Source organism: Penicillium cosmopolitanum (genome assembly GCF_028827165.1).
Source record: "Penicillium cosmopolitanum strain IBT 29677 chromosome Unknown utg000004l:1.0-4361866.0:1.0-4365735.0, whole genome shotgun sequence".
In the NCBI taxonomy this organism is placed as follows: Eukaryota; Fungi; Ascomycota; class Eurotiomycetes; order Eurotiales; family Aspergillaceae; genus Penicillium; species Penicillium cosmopolitanum.
In genome coordinates this window covers 1220248-1236061 of record NW_026622674.1, presented here as the reverse complement: position 1 = coordinate 1236061, position 15814 = coordinate 1220248, and the positions used below count along the sequence as shown (strand labels likewise).

Sequence of the window (15814 nt, the reverse complement as noted above, 5' to 3'; positions counted from 1 at the left end):
GGAAGCACTGAGAGGAGGAGCTTGACGAGGCAGTTCTGTCGCAGGATGGTCGGTGATCGCAGGTGAGCTGTTGGGGCGGCAAGACGCGGCAGTATCAGGCTGTTGATGACTGACGTCGTGTGGGGCACAGCAGTTTGAACAATGAATTTTGCCCATGGGCTCTACAGTCATTGGACTTTGGTTCGTCCGTCTATGAATAAGGGTGGAATTTATTATTTTGAAAAAAAAAAAGCATTTTGCTTGCTTGAAGTTGCTTCTTTCTATCTGATATTGGATCGATGCCCGCACATGTCAATTTCCTATCTCATTCTGCTAGGCTCCCCTTTCTACCAGGGTCACCAAGAGTGGAGACTGGTGGAATGAAACATAGGATACTTGAGGTTGTGAATACTTTTCTTTGCTAGTTGATTCCAATTTCATGTCGAACCTCCACAGTGTACGGGCAAGGATTATTTTCATGCTGTCATAAGCAAATCTATGGAATGTTAGCGTTTCGAAGCGTTGAATATCTTGTTGGACTTACTTCTTTCCTACGCAGCTTTGCGGCCCGACTGAGAAAGGCTGAAAGACTTCCTTCGCGTCGGTAGCAAATTGCAGGTCTTCTCCAAGCCACCGTTCTGGGAGGAACTCTGCTGGCCTTGAGAAGTTACGCTCGCTGCGGTAGGCACTCCAGTGGCTAACATTCACAACGGTCTATAACGACCAGTATCAGCATATTACAATATGAATTGGGTGGTTTCCTTCAACTCATACCTGGTCAGGTACAACGTGGCCATCAATTTGGACTCCGCCGATAATCGTTTGTCGAGGAAACCCGTTTGTAATCGGGGGGAACATTCGGAGGGTCTCTTGGATCACAGCTTGGAGATAAATCAGCTTGTTCATAGACGATACATCTATTTCGCTTTCGTGTTGGAAATGAGTATGTAGCTCCTTGGTCAGGTTTTCCATTTTCTCGGGGTTCTGTAGTAGCAGGTAGGTAGCTGATGTTAAAGCTATCGAAGTTGTTTCTCCTCCTGCCAGTATCAAGATGCTAGCCTGCTGCTCAATTTCATCGGTCGCAATTGCGCCGTTGTCTCTTGCTTCGATTAATGGGTGAATAAAATCCAGTCTATCTGTCCTCCGCTTCATACGTCGGTTGACCTTTTCAGCGGTAAGCTCAGCATGCTTCTTTTTCTGCTCCATCAGCGAGGGTGGTATCAAAGCGGTAAGAAGCTTGTTGAGAGGGCTAAATCTGTGGACAACTTGAAGTAAAGTGGCCACATAAAAATAATCCACCACGAACTGAACCCATGCATGAAATCCGGATGAATCCAAACAGCCGAATGATTCCCCGAAAGCAAGATCGCCGATCATATCGAAAGTGATATAATTGTACCAGAGCCTCAGATCTAATTGTAGACCATTGGTAGCATGGCCTTGCAGTTTATTCAGGAATAGCTCCACATTTTGCTGCAAGATGGGTTCTTGTGATGCCAGTGCACGGGGTGAAAATGCCGGGTTCATAGCCTTCCGAAGTCGTGCGTGATTTTCGGGGTCAGCCATGGTTAAGGTTTTCTTATCCACCAGCATATCATTAAAGAAGGTCTTGTCTCGGGGAAGAGGTGGATTCCCTTGGTGTCTGGAATAGATATGATTCCATGCGGTTGCCGAGATAAAGGATAGCTCATTTGGACTGATTCGGACGACAGTCCCGTATTCGTCATGCGCCTTTTGAGTAAACAGATGGTATTTTCCACTCAACTGGGCCAAGGCCACGGGAAAGGATGATGCTGCGTATATCTTGGGCCCTGGAAAATTTGCCAGTGGATGTAAATAAATATTATAAAGAATCTTTGTGGCAATTGCTAACACAGCCTAGAATCTAGTTAGTAAATTTGCGTCATGTCCAAATGGTCAGATCATCTTACTAGGGACAATATAATCATCCATCTACTAGCTGTGACGGAATTCTCAATGGCTTGGTCCTCCATGAGTAATAAATGACAATGTCTCAAATTTTTCCGTGAGCTTTTATTGACAGACTTCCTTAATATCCTTCAGGCGGGGGCACGGGATCCCATTAATAGACTTCGGTCAGGCTCGCCAAGTTTTGTATACTTGCTTTAATTACCCTTTTAGGAAAGTGAACTAGCAAGTATAAGCGAATTTCAGCACCGAGCAAAATCGACTAGCCTTTTTTAGCCCGAATTTAACCTTGGAACCAGATATCAGAAAATATGGGGATGTTAATTTATATTTTTCCGGTTGCTATTTGCACTAGCGCTTGTTGCTTCGTGCTGCTTATTTTCTACTCCACATACCATTTGACCCCCACGCCGGGATTGGCCAAGATGTGCCAAATTGTTCTGCCTGTCAGAACAACCAGAGATATGAAGCAGGTCATTGGCCGGTATTATATCAGAATAATTCTCATTGAACTAGGTTGTGTTTCTTTTTGAAATGCCCTCCAAGGCTGATGATCCATTCAAATTAAACAATGATAGAATCATAAAATCTTTCAAGCATCCCCATGACTTTTCACATTCCCTGTATGATCCATTTCAATCAACTGAACAAAACTCGTGTTCGGACCGCCATCAGCCATTCGAATTTTCTTGTGGCTGAGCGGTTGTCCCGAGCTGCTAGTCCTGGTCCCTTTTGTTGACCTAAATACTTTGGGGAATAGACGACCGAGCAAAGAACGCATGGCTGGCATGCATAGACAGAAAACCCCAACATCAATTTCGATCACAGACCAATAGCCGCCGGCGGCATTGTCCCCTGTTGTCAATTCCACCATTAGCTATCTTGTAAGCTGGAAGAGATGGGGGCAAATAACGTAGACGTACAAGTTGGATTCGTACTGGTGGCGAAGAGCTTGAGCATGATGGTTCGATAGATGCTGACACCGGTGATCCTTTCAAATTCATGAAAACATTAGCCTCATGCATGTTCAACGTGCCTGTAAATAAAGAATGGTCAAGGCGACAAAAAAGACTTACAAGAACCCGACTCCGAACATGAATATGACTTGAATCTTCGTCGTGATCGAAGCCTGGAGCTTAAGTACTTTGGGAATAGGTAGGGAGATAACATAGACGTCCAGTACAATGTTGATAGCCGCAGCGGCGACCACCAAAGGGTTTGTCTGCACACACTTTCCTACATGTTCTCCAGCCCAGCCATTCCAATTGAAACTAACCGGCGAGCACTGGAATGCGAAGGCAAACAAGAAAGTGAGGCCGTAGCAGACTGTCACAACGCAGGAGGCTTTGATGACATGACGCATTCGATCAGAGGGGAAGATGCGGAGGTAGAAGAGAAGAAAGCAGATTTTTGTGAGCGAGATGCAAGTGATGTAGAGGAGCTCTTGAATGTAGAAAAGCTAGAAGAGTCAGTTTTGTTGCGGGTAATTTGGTATGGCAGGAACTCGTACATAAAGAATCCGAGTAATGCTAGTGAATTCGAGAGTCCACATATCCTTTCCGAGTCCAGCTTTTCCAACTGAAGCAATTGTCAATTAATCTCTGACGGTAGATGAATCGAATTATGCGACTTACGCAATATCGAGCCGACATTAACTGGTACCATAATACACTGTAACGATGAGTTAGCACGAACCCTTCATGATTATTTTTCGACTTACCCCAAGGAGAATAGTTGCCCAGTCATCTAAGCCAATTTCGAGTTTCTTAATAACAAGGCGCGTGTATATTCGCAAAGCAACGAACACCAAGACGCACAGACCGACAGCTGGGATCACAATACTTAAAGAGGTGTGATCCCTAATCGGTGCTCCACATTCAGTATTGGTGACATTAAGCGTGGCTGTCAAATCAGTTAGAACGCAAACCGCGTGTATATGTTTAGTTTTGACGAACTGAGGCCCTCCTTGATGGTGCAATTGGCCGAGACACAGCTACTCAACCCCTCGTTGAGATCCACATTCGTACAGATGCACGCTTGGTCAGTAGGGGAACACGCTGACTTAAGAAGAAGGTCGGTAAGGCATTGTGTCTGTAAATTCAATCAGTATTGCACGGCGGGGACAGAATATTTGAGATCCTACAGCGCATGAGGGGAGAGACTGTTGAGCACATGTTAAGTCACCCAGAAGTATTATAGCAAAGGGTAAGAACGTAGCCCAGAACCGAAGTGGTCGCATGCTGCCGTTGCTGTAAAGGGCTGACGCTAGGTTTGGCTTCAACCAAGCCAGGCGTCGACTGTACTTATGAGAATTAGGATAGAAATCGTTGGGTGAAGAAGAGTTTGTACTACCCACATGTGATTGTCGTCAGAATTCTCAGAAAAGTACAGTCATGTCTGAAACGGCCGACTAGAGCTGACTAGGAAATCAATTCAAGGGAGAAGAGAACAGATTTTTAAGGCAATCACAATTCTTCGCATTCACGGCCTGAGCTAAAGTGGACTCCCGCTTCTGTCCCTGCTTGTTGCATCCCGCTATAAAGACTTTTTGTGGATATTTGATCAGAAACCACTAGTACCCCGTATAGCTATGTGGCATTACTACTCAGCCAAATTAGGTTAAATTAACTACTCCGTAGGAGCCGTTCTAAAATGGGCTTTTGTGTTGAAAAAATACTCCGAGGCAAAATCAGCCCACAGGATCTCCATTGTCAAGGTTTATTGTGCAATCTTTACAGGGCCCGGGACCAGGCACGGCCATTACGGATAGAGCCGAGCGAACAATGGGGCGAAAATGGTTTGGCATCGAGATTAATTTAGGGGGATATGCCAAGAAAACGACATGGCGTAATTGGCACCGGTCCCACGACGCTATAATGGGGCCAAGACGGTAATTTCAACAAGTATCAGAAGCCGAAGCCCAAATGTCAGAGAAACTAGGAAGTTTCGTACTAAAGAGTGATACATCCGGGTCCAATTCGTACATAACTACTCTACATGGAGTAGACAGAAAGTTAATTCAAGTGACAGCACCTAACAGTAGAAAACTTCTTGTTGGCACATCTCGAATTACCCCAGTGAGCCCATGTCAGAACTCTAGTGGTAATATAGGCGGTTTCGTGCGCTACACAACAATTCCCATATGCCACCCCCGTAACTTATACTCATTGTAATTCATCTAATAGAGCGTTTCTCATGCTTGTAGAAATAATTAAAATTATTATAGAGTTTCTAACCTTTTTTATGGGGTTTTCATTCAACAACGGCAATGTTCGCCTATTCTCAAAAAGGTAACCTTGACCCGATGGGTTATTGTGGGGCGAAGGATCGAAGGATGCGGCACGAATCCAACCGAGTAACGGAGTACGGAGTACGAAAGAGTAAATAGCTAATCTAGCTAACTAAACTATTAGCTCACTAGCTCATAGCTTGTGCATCGGATACGCGACATATGAAGAAGGATACCCCGACTCCGGCTCCGGAAGAGACCGGTAACCCGAGTTATTTGAGGCGCATCTTGACCTGATTAGGGGGCTAACTCGTACTTGATACCTCATGAATTGTTACTCGTACAAACTTCCAGCCATTCATCTTAGGGATCTACAGTACTAAACACCATGGCCCTTTACAGTTCACCCGTGATTCCGATCCATGATGCGACGGACTTGTCAATTTCACAGTTTATGACAAGATACAATCCCGATGAAGTACCCGCATCCAAGGTTGTTCATACTGATACTTTCTCCGATGAGACTATCACATATGGCTCTCTCCGCGAACAAGCCGGCCATGCTGCCTGGGGCTTGCAGAAAAAGTTGGGACTGCAACCAGGTGATACTTTGCTTGCATTAGTCAACAACTCTGTAAGAGCCTCATCTGAACATTTCTGCTTGTCTGTGGTCTGACTGAAAACATAGAATGCATTCGTTCTTCTTGCTCATGCAACCTGGTGGACAGGTGCTGTTTTCGCGTGAGTACATAACAGCAGAGAACCCGAGGAGGGTCACTAATTATACTATCTCTAGGCCTCTTAATACATCAGCGACGCGTGATGATATTTCGCATGTTCTAAAGCTTGTCCAGCCAACGCATGTTGTCACTATTGAAGAGAAGCTTAGCGTAGTCCAGGATGCTTTGGCCTCTCAGTCAATGACGAAAACCAAAATTTTGACTGTCAATTTTAAGGAGGAAAATCTTCCGCAGGTCTGTATCACTCTTTCTTTCGATTTTTTGATGGAAAACTAATAATTGTTTAGTTCCCAAACGATGTTATCGGCAAAAGAGCCACAGAGACCATCTCACCCCATAGCCTTGAGGGGAGAAACGGCAAGGACGTGGTCAGCACCATTTGCTTCTCCTCTGGAACAACTGGAAAGATGAAGGGTGTCCAGCTTTCTCACTACAACTTGGTCATGAACAGCATCACAATGCGTGCCTCCATGCCGATTAGGGTTAACTCGGCAGTACGTGAAGTATTCTTCGCGCCTTGTAAGACCTTCTTCCCCCGAAATACTAATCAAATGACTCCATTGACAACCGTCTAATTTTAGATTGCCATATATACGGCCTGAGTCTGGTCGTACTGGCCGGTATGTGGGTTGGAGCCCAATATTGCGGTCTCCCGGGTTTCGACTTAGAGACATTTTGTCGCAAATCGAGCGAGCTGGAAGTAACAGATCTCCACATTGTGCCTCCTGTGGCGCTTCTCCTTGCAACATCACCCGTTGCTCAGAAGTATGACTTGTCTTCCTTGAAGAGAATTGTCATTTCTGCTGCTCCGTTGAAGGTATGTTTGTCGATCGCTTATCCTTGACCACGCGTGTGACATGATGCTCATCGTATTTTAATTCCAGAAATCCGTTCAGCTTCTGCTCAAGAGGGTTCTTCCCCATACCAGCATCTGTCAAGGTTTGTACCGCCACCTCGATGCTCAATTTGCTTCACTAATTTCGACCTAAAGGGTATGGTCTCACCGAATGTTCGGGGGGCATTATCCATCAGATAGATGAAGACGAGAGTGCTTTTGGCTGTGTTGGGAAGCTGTTTGCGGGAGTGTACGCTGCCTGTTTCCATACCTGCCATATATTCTCATTGCTGATTTTGTTATAGGGAAGCCCGTCTTGTCGACCCGAAAACAAACAAGGACGTCCCTATCGGTGAAGAAGGTGAACTTTGGGTCCGCGGCCCTGTGGTTATGATGTACGAGCTCGCCTTATTTATTGAAATTCTCCGTCATATAGCTTGCTAACCAGATTTCTAGGGGTTATGTCAGTGATCGCGAAGCAACAAACCAAACCTTCTCGGAAGGGTGGATTAGAACAGGGGATATCTTGAAGATAGACGAGAACCAGAATTTCTGGGTTACCGATCGTCTCAAAGAGGTACAACCACCTTCCCCAATCGCAGTATTCAAGGTTTATTTTTCATTTAACTAACGACTGGGACTCAGATGATCAAGTACAAGGGGTGGGTTGCAGCTCTCTCTCTTTGTCCTTTTCTAATCGCCAACTAACCACTCTTGCAATTGTAACTTTAGATTCCAAATAGCCCCTTCCGAACTCGAAGACATGCTCCTGCGTCATCCAGATGTGATCGACGCTGCAGTTTGTGCAGTCTACGACGATTCCCAGGCCACCGAAGTTCCCCTTGCTTATGTTAGCCTTTCACCAGCAACAGTGGGTTTACTGGGCCCTGAGAAGCAGAAGGTACTCGATGCAATCAAGATCTGGATGGACAGCCAACTGGCAGGTTACAAGAAGCTCAGGGGAGGTGTTCATCATTTGCAGGGACTGCCTAAGACTCCGACTGGTAAGATTCTCAGACGGCTTTTACCTGCGAAGTTGAATGAGCAGAGAGAGGCGAAGCTTTAGGTGCCCTTTTTAAGGCTTAAGTGCACTCATGGAGACCAACGATCACCAATTTCTAAGGAGCTTTGCTGACTCGGAGGTGCAAAAGATGATCGTTGATTGCGCTTCGAGATTGGAAGCTGTAGTACGGCGCTCGATAAGCGCAGGGTGGCCTGTAGTTGTACATAGGGGAATAGGGGTATTTTACCTGACTATCTTGAAAGCCGTCTGTAACAAGGTTGTCTAAAATTTCTAGCGTACTGACCGCCCTAATCTCTATCTTTCTAAAGGAACTAGTACCTACCTGAGATCGAATATATTGGCTACTCTACTCTATCTTAGGTAGGTACTAGTCTACTCTTAGAAGATATTTAAAGATAGTACTAGTAGATATTTAGAGAGTAGAAACTTTTGTGGTACTACTGTAGTTTTGTCCAAAATTGTATATCGAACACTGGTTATCTTTAGACTGTGAAGTTACAGACAGCTTTCAAGACGGTCAGGTAAAATACCCCTATATACTACTACTGACCACCCTGCGCTTCTCAAGCGCCGTACTGTAGGAGACTTTCATAAAGGGAAACTTAGACATACCAGAAATAATATCTCGGAATGTTCACTCACTTGTATGTTGAAGAAAACCGCCCACGGTCTTTCCTCGTCATTGTGAAATACTTACGTGGTTAAAGATAAAAACACATCACATTGAAAGATACTATGCGAACGAGCTTTTGTATCGAAGCCATCCAAACACGAGGATAGTCTGTGCAAAATATGACATATGATCAAAGAACTGAAGTATGCGCCCTCCGGGCGCCAAAGGGATATGCAGTAAACACACAATGCGCCAATATCCAAGACCTCGAGTATCCCATAGATAATATCCCACCGAAATCAAACAAGAGGTCCATAAAGTTTCTCCATTATGACATATTAGTCAGTACATTCTTGAGTTCATCCATCAAACACGTAAAAGATTAAGGTAACCGCAGATGTGACCTTTGATAAGAATAATCATCGACATGAGAAGATAGGGAAGGTTTTCCGATCGTGGATGTTGATGTGAAACTCGAAAATCCCTTCCAGTGTCGCGATGTACCTAGGATAGAGTTAGATGAATACAGCATTTATATCAGAATCTAAGTACTCACAGTGACCTTCCATCGGCGCCCCAGCCTACTCCGGCCGTGGAATCCGGCTCTTCGGCACCAGGGCCATGAATCAAACTTCGCTCGGGTAGCTCACTGATAACATTCCTAACCCACGCAGAATTCGCTTGCTCAAGGCCAGCTATTTGTCGGTGCAGATGCTCCCGTTCTAACGAGCGCACATTATCTCGGTCAGAAGAACGCTCGTGTACAGCATTTGCCATACGGCGCTGACGTCGAAGACGCTCCGCTGCAACATTGGCTCTGATCTCATACGTAGAGACTCGAGCAGGGTCGAATCTTCGTTCCCGTGCTAAGAATTCAATGTGCGATAGTCGTTCGGGCCGTCGCGGAATAGAGCTCGATCGCTGGGGTCGTCGACGAGGTGTTTCGGGAGTGTATTCGAATTCAAGGCTGGGCCCAGAGGCATCAGTCGGTCGCGGTGGGAGATCAAAAAAATCACGGGAGTGAAAATCGTCCGATAGAACTTCCGGATCAGAACTTAGACGGTGCATAACATCCGCTTGAATTGCTGTCAACTCGGCGGAACGTGATGCAGTCCATCGTAGCGAGTTGGACTGTCGATCTTGGCTAGAAGATCCAACTTCGGGGGTTCTGCTGCCTTGTGAGAGTATTACTGAGCTCTGACGTCTAGGCTGAAAAGAGGAGCGCTCACTCCCTGTCCGGTCCAGGTGGTTATCCAGAGAACTGTCAGCAGTCTCGTATGAATGTCGAGGCGAAGTAGGACGGGATGTGCGGGTGGCCCCATCTGTGGAACCGTGATGGCGCGTACGAGCCGCTACTTGAGGGTGCAAGCCAGCTCTCGATGGTCGTTCTGGCCGGTCTGGCCGGTCTGGCCGCTCAGTGAAACTCTCTTCTGCCCTCGCTGTCCATCGAGCAGCATTGAGGAAATCCAGAATGAGTCTCTCGCGATCCCCAAGATCTTGGATTAGAGAATCGCGAAGTCCATTCCCATCTTCGGTACGTTCATTCAACGATTCGTCGGCGTCTGTTCCCACTCGAGGTTCGATTTCCAAGTCATCATCATCATCATCTAAAAGGCTCGCTTCAGGGTCGTTGACGATCAATCTTTCCGTGTGAACCTTCTGGAGCAAGGGCTCATTGGTATCCAAATACAAAGTTTGTCTGCGCAGGAATGCTTGGCGAACATCTGCCACTCCAGCTCGGCCATGACCTTCCAGCCAAACCAATAGGTCCCAGGGCTCAGGTGAGAAAGTCATACAGCGCACAGCACCTCCTTCAGGGCACGATCGAGAAGCCGGGAACTGGCAAATGACGGCTGTCTCGCTGTCTGGGTAGTGAACGAGATTGACATCCAGGATAGTGATAATCCCGGACTGGGATCCGATGGCACACAGATGACTGGACGGGGAAAATGCTATCGTGAAGCAGCATGCATCATCCACTCTGGACCCTATATCCATTTCAACACATCGAGTTAGCTCCCATCCCCAGGTCATGATCTTCTCGGTTTCTTTGTCTTTGGAGGATGATAGCTCCCAATCACGGGTGATGGTATAGAAGTAGGCTCGGTTCTCATCTCCGACAGCAGCAAGCAAGCTATGATCTGGCGACACGATTGCATAGTTCATGCAGAATGGATGGTGAAAGACTTTGACGACCAGAGCATGGGTGAGCGAATAGACAGTGACCGTACGGTCGTTATTGCTAACCGCGAGGGTCAGTCATGCAGATGCAAGGGGGCGGATATCTATCAACTAGATGATTACCTTATTATCAACACATCTTCCGGCGCGGCATCTTCCTCTGTTCCTGGGAATTGATGAATAGTCACCGAATTCACAATACTCCCTCCGAATTTATGACGTTCAAACTCTGGCCACGACTGTCTTGTGGTATGCCGAGATGATGATGGGCCATCGGTCGGATTCTCCGGGGTCAACAACCGCGAGGCTGGGTCCAGGTCAACCGGTAGAGCACTATCCACATCCGATGGTAAGTGTGAGGGTATTCCCTCGTGGGCTTGTAGGCCCCTGTCACCAAGTTTGAGAAACGCGCATTCTCCATTCTCGGGGCCCCCCCACAGCGATCCACCCAAAGCCGGCCGCTAAGCATCGCGGCTCAAATGGAATGACGGCGATATCCTCCCTTTTCTGTGAAGCAATGTGAATCGCATACACTATTCTTTCGACGACAACATAGATGCGATCAGGATCGGCGGTACTGATATAGTGGCGGAGCTGTGTGTGGCTATCCGCTCAATGGTGTTAGCTACTATCAGCATGTCACCACGGGAGAGCGGGTATACCGACAAGTTGGGGATCTTGAAAGGAAAGAAGCGGCGTTTAGTGGGGAGGATGAGAGACTCTGTTGGGCGATGTCTAAGACAGTTAATCAGGCGTAAATATGACCGGTCGCTAAGAGCGGGGGATGTGCAATAGAGGCGAAGCGAGGAGGGGTGGGAATGTGACAGTGGAGGACTCACGGGATCGAGTCCGATGTCATGGTGAGTAGCTAATCCGAGCACATTTCTACTCGAGAAACCTTGAAGAGCAGAGATGCAGCACGAACCAGCCCAAACTGATCTTTGAGAGTGCGTTGTTCCCAAGAGCTGAGGTCGCATGCGCTTCCAAACGGATGACGTAAGACTTTGGAGCTGTGAGCCGGGGGAGAACCCAAGCCACGAATGCGGTGGTTTGCGCCGGAAGCGACAGGCGTGGCGATACTCCAGGTGTTGCAGGGTTTTGTATTCGATGAGCACTGGCAGTTGAGGTTATACTCGAGAGTAGGGGAAAGTACTAGTACTAGTTCAAGATTTACCTAGGTATGGTTGGGGAAAGTGAGTCCCAAGGTCCAATTGACCTTCCAACGGAAAGAGATATATATTGGTGTACTACTAGTACTACTACCACCACTTCTAGTAGTAGTAGTATACTCCAGGGCTACTACTTCTACATGTCCAGCTACCTAGCCTGAGGTCTACCAGTCGGAGTCAATTCATACTGCAGCCATCGATATCCCAACCAAAGCCATCCTCCTCTTCGCAATGGAGTCGAGGCACCGACGACTTTAGGGTCATACGACAGCCAGCTCCGGACCCTCCTGGTTCCCCAGTGTTCCCCAGTGTTCCCCAAGTTCCAAGAAATGTGGTAGACACCGTGAGCCAGATTGCTGGGAGAGAAAATCGCCAACGAGGCTGAAGTCGCGTTGTTCGGGGAGGTCTGCCGGTTGGCCGAGGTTATTACCGTGGGAGGGTGTTCCATAGTACTAGCATCATTAACTGCACAATCAAACAGCAGAAACAGGAGTGGGATGTAGAGAATAGGCACAGAATGATCCAATCTGAAATCAGTAATAGAATTGTGCATACTCAATACTCACCTTCCCTTCACTCATCTCACTGAAATGATTATCGGAGACAGTCCCGGGTAGAGCTGGAGCTCCCAACTGCTCCAACTGCATCATCGGGCGGTGAAGCCGGGAGTAGCCGCCACGCTGATTGGCCAGTCCCGTGATTCCACGCAGTTCGACAAGTTGCCGGTTCTCCGTCCATTTTTTTCCCCCTTCTTCCTTTCTACATCTACCATATCTTCATCTCCCCATCTCCCTTTTCCCCCTTTCCCTCTTCTCCTTCCATCCACTCTACGATTGACTCGTCGAGTGTCTTCCCCTTTCTTATTTTCTGTATTACTTAATTCCTCACACAATGCTTGCTTCTCGCATTTCTCGCGCGGTAAGTTCAAGTTCCCTTTCCCGACGGAGGAGGAAAACCTTGCACCCAAAGGTCACGCGTCGCAAAACAGTCCCTTCTAACATCAATCGCAATAGCTCCCCCGCGCTGCTTTCACTCGCGCTCCTTCCTCCAGAATCCCCAGCACTGCTTTCCGCCGATGGAACTCCACGGAAGGTGGCGAGGAGAAGGTGAAGGGCCAGGTCATCGGTATTGATCTGGGTAAGTCACACGATCCCAAAGCCGAGCGCCATCCCCGGTACAATTCGTGCAGCTCTCTAACATAGATGAATACAGGTACCACCAACTCCGCCGTTGCTGTCATGGAGGGCAAGGCCCCCAAGATCATTGAGAACTCCGAGGGTATGTGAAGAATTTTTTTTATCGCGTCTATCAACCAGAGTCACCAGCTTTCATCTCTGGTTACCCCGGCTATTCGACCTACGAAACGCGTTTTTTGATAGTTCAATTGCTGACTGATTACCTCGACAGGTGCCCGTACTACTCCTTCCGTCGTCGGTATCGCCGAGGATGGTGAGCGTCTCGTTGGTGTTGCCGCCAAGCGTCAAGCTGTCGTTAACCCCGAGAACACTCTCTTCGCTACCAAGCGTCTCATCGGTCGCAAGTTCACCGATATTGAGGTCCAGCGTGACATCAAGGAGGTCCCCTACAAGATCGTCCAGCACACCAACGGCGACGCCTGGGTTGAGGCTCGTGGCCAGAAGTACTCTCCCTCGCAGATCGGTGGTTTCGTCCTGAACAAGATGAAGGAGACTGCCGAGGCCTACCTCAACAGGCCCGTTAAGAACGCTGTTGTTACTGTCCCCGCCTACTTCAACGACTCTCAGCGTCAGGCCACCAAGGATGCCGGTCAGATCGCTGGTCTGAACGTTCTCCGTGTCGTTAACGAGCCTACCGCTGCTGCCCTTGCCTACGGTATGGAGAAGGAGACTGACCGTGTTGTCGCCGTCTACGATCTGGGTGGTGGTACTTTCGATATCTCCTGCCTGGAGATCCAGAAGGGTGTCTTCGAGGTCAAGTCCACCAACGGTGACACTCACCTGGGTGGTGAGGACTTCGATATCACTCTGGTCCGCAACATTGTTGAGAACTTCAAGAAGAAGTCCGGTGTTGACCTGTCCGGTGACCGTATGGCCATCCAGCGTATCCGTGAGGCCGCCGAGAAGGCCAAGATTGAGCTGTCCTCCTCTCTCCAGACTGAGATCAGCCTTCCTTTCATCACTGCCTCTGCCTCCGGTGCTCTCCACATCCAGGAGAAGATGACCCGTGCTCAGCTCGAGGCCCTGGTTGACCCTCTCATCAGCCGTACCACCGAGCCCGTCCGCAAGGCTCTGAAGGATGCCAACCTCAAGTCCAGCGACATCCAGGACATCATCCTGGTCGGTGGTATGACCCGTATGCCTAAGGTTACCGAGTCTGTCAAGTCCATGTTCGGCCGTGAACCCTCCAAGTCCGTCAACCCCGACGAGGCTGTTGCCATCGGTGCCGCTGTCCAGGGTGCTGTCCTGGCTGGTGAGGTCACTGACGTCCTGCTGCTCGATGTCACCCCCCCTGTCCCTCGGTATCGAGACCCTGGGTGGTGTCTTCACCCGTCTGATCAACCGCAACACCACCATCCCCACCAAGAAGTCCCAGACTTTCTCCACTGCCGCTGATATGCAGACCGCTGTCGAGATCAAGGTCTTCCAGGGTGAGCGTGAGCTTGTCAAGGACAACAAGATGCTCGGAAACTTCCAGCTTGTTGGCCTTCCCCCTGCTTCCCGCGGTGTTCCCCAGATCGAGGTTACCTTCGACATTGACGCCGACTCCATTGTCCACGTCCACGCCAAGGACAAGTCTACCAACAAGGACCAGTCTATCACCATTGCCTCCGGCTCCGGTCTTTCCGATGCCGAGATCCAGAACATGGTTGATGAGGCCGAGAAGTACGGCGAGTCTGACAAGGAGCGCAAGCTCGCTATCGAGGCTGCCAACCGCGCCGACAGTGTCCTGAACGACACCGAGAAGGCTCTCAAGGACTTCGAGGACAAGCTCGACAAGGCCGAGGCCGAGACCATCAAGGAGAAGATCGCCACTCTCCGCGAGTTCGTTGTCAAGAACCAGTCTGGTGAGGGCACTGCCACCGCCGAGGAGCTCAAGGAGAAGACCGATGAGCTCCAGACTGCTTCCCTGACTCTGTTCGACAAGATGCACAAGGCCAACAACGAGCAGCAGCAGCAGCAGCAGGGCGAGCAGCAGGGTGAGAACAAGCAGTAAATGCTGCCCTAGTTTCTCTCCTGTTGTAACCCCGGCCACTGAATAAGTGGCTCATGTATTTTTTTAAAACCCCCTTTTTCCTTGTGTTTTCCATTTCCTTTGTGTTTGGGGACTCCCCTGGCTGTTTCGCATCTCCCTTTTCGCATTAACTGTACACATATCTCAATGCCCTTTATCCCCCTTCTTGTTCTGGTGTATCGGTGTTTTATTACCAACCTGTATGATCTATTTTTTTTTTCTCTTACTTCTTCTTTTGCCCATGTACCCCTTTGGCGACCCTCGAGTCTGACCAGAGAGTGTATGCCGGGATTGTCTACCATTGTATCTAATGACATTACGGCAAGGGGGCCACCAAAAAAGGATGCGGGCTTTTGGCTATCTGGTGCATGTGACAATAGAAATCGGACAATTCTCCTCTCATTTGGAAACAAACACTTTTCTTCAAACCTTGAATTGTAAACCTTGAATTGTAGTTGTCGGACCGTTATTGCGTCAGCCGGCATCCATTTGCGGACTTTTGAGATCGCTGGGAGCACGGGGCGTTTATGATTACTTGATGCGTAAAGCAGCTCTCCCAGTCGGAATCGAGAAGAATCAGAAGCCACCGTGGTGGCTGCACTAACCAAAAACCTGAAAGTGAAGCAGATGGCAAATGATAAGCTGTCGCGGCTGTGTGCTGCTCAGACCCGGCTGCATCCTGCACGCCCCGTCGTGGATGTGCAATTGTAACTGTACATCAGGCATGTGTATGTACTAGGTTAGTAACTAACCTCCGCAAGTGTTGGGACAGAGGGATCTAACCACTACAACTCCGTACATCCTTCAATCAATCTATCGCACTCGGTCCCCTGTCAGCAGAAATGCCCTCAATCACGAAGTTTAATATCGCCAGGGCCTACTAGAAATGATAGGTCGGATTATCC

General features: G+C 48.4%; 4 protein-coding genes across 4 annotated transcripts; 2 read left to right on the top strand and 2 right to left on the bottom strand.

Moving 5' to 3' along the window:
* Positions 1-312: 312 nt before the first annotated feature.
* Positions 313-4147, bottom strand: N7509_001890 (uncharacterized protein; the record flags this gene model as incomplete). The annotated part of the gene is made up of 12 exons (XM_056626527.1): positions 313-475; positions 524-693; positions 754-1857; positions 2304-2352; positions 2739-2763; positions 2832-2899; positions 2985-3367; positions 3419-3486; positions 3543-3579; positions 3629-3810; positions 3864-3999; positions 4052-4147. The coding sequence occupies 12 exons, from the start codon at positions 4145-4147 to the stop codon at positions 313-315; spliced, it is 2481 nt and encodes an 826-aa protein (XP_056492322.1).
* A 1029-nt stretch (positions 4148-5176) lies between these two features.
* N7509_001889 (AMP dependent CoA ligase) lies at positions 5177-7778 on the top strand (the record flags this gene model as incomplete). Its single annotated transcript, XM_056626526.1, has 13 exons — positions 5177-5271; positions 5322-5399; positions 5540-5771; positions 5826-5878; positions 5934-6111; positions 6165-6396; positions 6459-6694; positions 6762-6816; positions 6869-6962; positions 7018-7107; positions 7169-7289; positions 7358-7374; positions 7445-7778. The coding sequence occupies 13 exons, from the start codon at positions 5177-5179 to the stop codon at positions 7776-7778; spliced, it is 1815 nt and encodes a 604-aa protein (XP_056492321.1).
* Positions 7779-8901: 1123 nt separating this feature from the next.
* Positions 8902-10515, bottom strand: N7509_001888 (uncharacterized protein; the record flags this gene model as incomplete). The annotated part of the gene is made up of 1 exon (XM_056626525.1): positions 8902-10515. The coding sequence occupies one exon, from the start codon at positions 10513-10515 to the stop codon at positions 8902-8904; it is 1614 nt and encodes a 537-aa protein (XP_056492320.1).
* Positions 10516-12590: 2075 nt separating this feature from the next.
* Positions 12591-14891, top strand: N7509_001887 (Hsp70 family protein; the record flags this gene model as incomplete). The annotated part of the gene is given in 5 exon segments (XM_056626524.1): positions 12591-12617; positions 12713-12836; positions 12912-12977; positions 13107-14188; positions 14205-14891. 5 exon segments carry the CDS (start codon positions 12591-12593, stop codon positions 14889-14891), a joined length of 1986 nt encoding a protein of 661 aa, XP_056492319.1.
* Positions 14892-15814: the final 923 nt, after the last annotated feature.